The 6,000-nt window shown below is 32.3% G+C and overlaps 1 protein-coding gene across 1 annotated transcript; it reads left to right on the forward strand.

The window, feature by feature from the left end:
• Positions 1-9: 9 nt before the first annotated feature.
• On the forward strand, positions 10-798 carry LOC149223408 (lysine-specific demethylase JMJ29-like). Its single transcript, XM_089387903.1, has one exon. The coding sequence runs from the start codon at positions 10-12 to the stop codon at positions 796-798; it is 789 nt and encodes a 262-aa protein (XP_089244029.1).
• The last annotated feature ends 5,202 nt before the right edge of the window (positions 799-6,000 follow it).

Consider the following 6,000-nt stretch of genomic DNA (forward strand, 5'->3'; position numbering starts at 1 on the left):
GATTTTATGATGCCAGCTACTGATGAGGAACATGATGAGGAACATGTTCTTGATGAGGAGATTAGAAAGGATAAAACTGATAGTGAGGACCCAGAAATGCAACCACCAGAGGAACGTCAAGCTGAGGAGACTGAAATTCAAGCACAAGAAGATAGAAGTGATTGTACAAATTGCCATCAATGTAAAAGGAACGACAAAGGCACTGTTGTCAACTCTTCAACATGCAAAAGGTCGCGTTACTGTCTTAAATGCATTGAAATATCGTACCCTTTGTTAACAGTAGAAAATTTTGCAGAGAGATGTCCCCCGTGTAGGGGAACTTGTAATTGCAGAAGCTGTTTAATGAAAAATCCCCAGGTCAAAGTGAAAAAATTAAGGCTAGATGATAGGGTCCGCTTTTGCAAGAACTTGATTCGCAGTGGCCTCTCTGTCGTCACCAAAATTCATGGTGAGCAAATGCTGGAACTGGAGGTGGAGGCAAAAATTCAGAAAAAACCTGCAGAAGACCTGAAGGTTCGAGTGTCTAATGTGAACGTAGGAGAGCGTCATTTTTGTGACAACTGCCACACATCTATCGTAAGTTTCCACAGAAGCTGTGATGATTGTGAGTACGATCTTTGCCTTTCTTGCTGTCGTGAGCTTAGGGAAGGGAAACCGCCAGGAGGTTATTCAACGTCAGAGAGGATAGTTGATGAGAATTCTAAAATGACAGGTCAGGTTGATTCTGTACTACCATTGTCTAAATTTAAAGTTAATGCTGATTCTGTACTACCATTGTCTAAATTTAAAGTTAAATAGATCATTAACAAAGACGTAAAAAAAAATCATAAAGCAAAGAGTATTGAACTGTAAAAGAGAGCTGCCGCACCTCCACGAGGAGGGAAGAGTGCAACATATATTGAAATGATCACGATGTTTGATGACGCTCTCCAGCGTTCAATCCTCGCTGAGTAGTGCCAAGACAGCCAATCATTTTGAGAAGTCTGTTGAGGGATCTGCTCGCTCAAAGCTCTTGGCCACTGTTATGGTACACTCAACCAACTTACACTTATTATTATTTTTTGCCCAACATACGATTGTTTCGAAAGTATGTTTGTGTGAACAAAAGGTAGGGATCTGAAAAGTTGGCAAAATATGGTTATTATTTAGATACTCCCGAGCTTAATTCAACAATATAATTAAAAGTTACTTTTAGTTACACAGCATTGAACTCAACCTTCATTAAATCTCCAAAACCTTACAGTGAGTAACAATGATGTTCCAGAACCCACCAAAAGAGTTTTAAATATAGTAGTTATGCAAATTTAGTTATAATAAAATTGTTTTATTTTTCCTGATGTTTTATTTTGAATTATTTTATGTGACAATGATGTTCAGATAACCAAAGGAATTTTTTTAGTTATTTTGAATTGTTTTATCTTCTTATTATTTAGACACTTATTTATTAGCTTTTCTTGTTAAATATTTATTTTACTGTTTCTTGTACTTTAGAAATCATATTTCTTTAATGGTTCTTGGGTTATCATGGGAGTAGAGAAATATGTCTTCTTGTTATAATATTTTCTTATATTTATAATTTAAGATATTATTTCAATTGGATGTGACTTAGTCTGTTAACATTATATGTGCATTACCTTGCTTGAATTTTATTATTTATTTAACAACGTAAACTAGGTAATGTATTTCAAATTATTTTAAAATATGTTAATAATCTAAATATTATATTGAATATAAGACTCATAAAAATTTATATTTTATGAAATAGTTGTAATTTTGTTTTAGTTTTATAAATTTTTGTTTCTATGTATATTTCAAATTAAAATTTTCAAGTTTATGATATTTAAAAATTTAATTGTACTTTTAATTTACATTATGAATATTTCGTTGAGTTGAGTATTTAATAATATGAATATTTCGTTGAGTATTTAATAATATGTGTTTAAATTTTTTGTAAATAGTATTTTCTAGTTTCTAGATTTTACTATGAACATTATTTTTATTTGATTTAATATTCCTCAGGTTTATCTTTGTTTCAACCCTTTTAGTTTTCAGAACCAACAAACCCGGGAAGCAGCGATGGCTATCGCCCAGGTAACCAATTGGCTTATGTTAAGGAAGCACGAAAGCATAGCTTAGTCGATGGCAGAGAGTAAAGGGGCTGGAATTCCGACCGGGTAACTGCAAGGCTTTTGATGGTAAACTAATCGAAAGCCTTTGAATATTATTGCTGACACCTGCTGCACGCTATGTCAAAGGGAAACCTCGTGATAGTTCTGCCTAAACTTCGATGATGCCAACCTCGCACAAACTTGAAACCTAGTGCCGAGTGAGGGAGAGTAGTGTCAAAATAGACTCGAAGTTCGCTTTTTCCGTATCACCGCTCTCCAATGTTCAAGCTTTGAGGAATATAATCAATAATCTATTATTTAGACTTATTTCTGTTTTAACGTAGAGTTATGTTTAACTTTTTTTTATTTTATTTCTGAACATATATAAATGTGGTAAAGTTATTTTTTATTTTATTTTTATTAATAAATATAATTATTAATTTTATAAATTTATTTTTATTTTTTATTTTATTTTATTTGACCAAATAAAATGTTTATATAATTTATTTCATTTTTTTTAACTTTAATTATAAAAAATGTTAGTTTAAATTCTCATCAATGCCGTATAATAATAGGTAAAATTCTTCTCATTATTCTATTAATGCAATATAATAATAGATAAAAACCTTTTCGAAAATGAAGAAGAATTTAAAAATAAAATTTTGAATTCGTCAACATATATATGAAATAGATTTTTTCACTAGAATTAGGTGATACAATTTCAAGCAAGATTGTGATTTTGTTGTTTAAAATACTTTTTTTAAGTATAAATAGATTCAGTGCCCTAAAAAATCTTTGGGATACTCAAATTCTACAAATTAAATAACTTAAATTTAAAAATATCTACTTGAATTTGGTTAATTTACACAGAAAATTGTTATTTCCTCTATATGTTAGACTAAACTTATATAGACACACACATGACCTTCTCATTAATTAAAAAAACAAATAAAAAAAGTTTAAGAACACCACCATAATCTAAAATGTGTTGTTGGGTTAAATTTTAATACAACCATTATTATTATTTACTTATTCTATTAACCATGTTTATATCAATAATTAGGGTTTACATCTCAAAGATGTTTGATATAGGCATTAGTTAGTAAGTCAACATTATGGGAAAATGGATAAATTAAATTGTTTAGTGGAATATATTATCTTCAATATTGAAAGTTTCATTATAATTTATTTCTACTTTTTAAATTTTATTTTTTTATAGATATTTTTAAATAATCTTAAATTATTTTTTTCCATATAAACATTTTATTCATTTGATTTACTTTTTTCGGCTTCCATATAACCAAACATTTCACTCTAGTTTGTGGAGAAGGATAAGATCTTTCTTTGGGTGTGCATGGTTCATAGTTGAATAGTGAGTTATAAGAATAAAATGGTATAGGTCCAACCTAATACAACCAATACATTATTGATATATGAATTTATTACCTTACATGTAGAATTGCAAGTAAGGTGGAAAAAAACAATCATTATTATTAAACACGTAAAATAAAATAAATTTATATATAATTCAAAATATTTAATAGCAAAACTATATGTAAATTTTCTTATATCAAAAAAAACAAAAAACAAAACAAAAAACAAAACAAAACGAAACAAAACAAAACAAAACAGAAAAATAAAACCCTATAGCTTATTTGGATTTTCAAATTGAAAAAAGGAAATTAGTCCATATATTAATTTACTAAATATTTTATTTATAAGATTTATCTTTTTAGTTTTTTAATGTTAATGGACCATGTTTAAAATAAAAAAAGGCTAACCATTTTATATTTTATTTATATAAATTACCCTAGTTTTTCAAATTGAAAAAAAGAAATTTGGTCCATATTTTAATTTACTAAATATTTTATTTATAAAATTTATCTTTTTAGTTTTTTAATAATTAACGGACCATGTTTAAAAAAAAAAAAAATTGTCAGTTTTATATTTTATTTATATAAATTAACCCATATATCATTGTTATTTTGAATTGCTAACTAACCATGCTTAAAATAGAAAAGTATGGCCCTTTAAAAATAGAAACAATAGTGGCATCTCCTTAAAATAGTGAAATGTCATAATGGCACCCTTTCATTTTCTTGATATTTATAATAACCTTTGATATATCATTTTTTTAAGTTAAAATCTTTTGCTAAGGGATCTGTGAGCGTACAGAGAGCAAAACAAGGAACTTAGAACAAAACTAGATTTTTGATTTAGGTGAACTTGTGCAAAATGGTTGAAGAGAATTCTGTAGGTTCGTTAGAAGTGTCGGTTGGTTAGTTTGCTAATTTTTATTCTGAAACGGGCCAAGGTAAAGAGAGGAAGTCGAGCCAGAATCCCCTAGTTGTGTTAGATCATCGTAATGAGGGTGGTGAGAAGGAAAAACTAAAGTTGAAAATTGCTGCGTGTGCCGACCTTAGTGTTTCGAATATTCTGGGTAGCCATAATTCTATCAGTGAAATGCAGATGAAGTTTGGGGTTATGGAGAAACAAATTAATGATAAAGCGGAAAAGATAGAGAGTGGCCCTAGTGTTTCAACTATTTTGGATGTTGGTGAAATGTAGATAAAATTTGGACTTATGGAGAATGAAATTAATAATGGAACTGAAAAGATAGAGAGTGGCGGCTTTTGGGAGTTCGGTCCTCAGGTTTCGACCACACACTGGATGCCAATCATTAAACGCGAAATTAGTTTAAAAACTATTTCATGTGCCAACCCTAATACTGAACTCGAGAATTTGAAAAGGACCATCAAACTCTGCAATGTGTAACCTAAGGGCGATGAGGGTGGTGAGCCACAAACAACACCTAAATGCAAGGAGGTAGCGAAAATTAGGGTACAAAAGTCAAACTGAAGGGAAACACTCAAGGGGCCTGGTGAGGATTTTAATATTGAAAACCCTAGAAATTTCAAGACGGCGATTAGGTCCCAGATGTCCAGCGCACCGGTTTCTAACATATAACTTAACTGGTCCACGCCACTCCATTTACGCTACGTAGGGTTTGAGAATATGCCGCCTGCGCAGCCGGATGATTCGATATTTCTGAAGAGGGAGGAATATGCACCCAAATTTCAGATGGGGGCTAATTCCAGTTGCAGAGTCCAGGCTAGGAAGTTGGAAAGGAATCCCCTAGCTGTGGCACATGACACCGAAGAGGGATATGAGAAGAAGAGGGGTCGGAAACGAAAGGACGAAGAAGAGGAGGATCCCAGGAAAGAATTTAAAACACAGTCTATATGTCCTACGACACTAAATTTACGTGACGCAAAGTTCGAATTTAATCCGCATGTGGGTCCTTCTGATTTTTCTGAATTGTCGGGTCCTAGGAAGCAAAGCAGAAAGCAGATTTCTCCTGGTGCGGAACATAAAGTTTCGACATTTCTAGATCCCCAAATGGTGGTGGGAGGTAATACCGAAGTCCAGGCTCGGAAGCAGGGCAGAAAACCCCGAACCGTGTCACATGAGGTGGACGAGGTTCCTCCATAGAAGCCGAGTAAGCCACGGACCGTGTCACAGAAGGTGGACGAGGTTCCTCCAAATAAGAAAGGACAAAAACCCAAAATGAAAGAGGAGTTGTTCAAGCCTGGGGTGCAAAGTTCATAGTTTTCGACCTCAAGAGATTTTATGATGCCAGCTACTGATGAGGAACGTGTTCTTGACGAGGAGATTAGAAAGGAGAAAACTGATAGTGAGGATCCAGAAATGCAACCACTAGAGGAACGTCAAGCTGAGACTGAAATTCAAGCACCAGAAGATAGAAGTGACTATACGAATTGCCATCAATGTAAAAGGAATTGTTGTCAACTGCTCAACATGCAAAAGGTTGCGCTACTGTCTTAAATGCATTGAAATATCGTACCCTTTATTAACAGTAGAAAATTTTGCA

The sequence above is a fragment of the Pinus tabuliformis genome, chromosome Q (genome assembly GCF_031772625.1).
Source record: "Pinus tabuliformis cultivar Carrire ecotype Pingquan chromosome Q, CPIR1, whole genome shotgun sequence".
In the NCBI taxonomy this organism is placed as follows: domain Eukaryota; kingdom Viridiplantae; phylum Streptophyta; class Pinopsida; order Pinales; family Pinaceae; genus Pinus; species Pinus tabuliformis.

Coding starts and splice junctions, on each gene's coding strand:
- LOC149223408 (XM_089387903.1), top strand. CDS start 10: ATGCCAGCTACTGATGAGGAACATGATGAGGAACATGTTCTTGATGAG.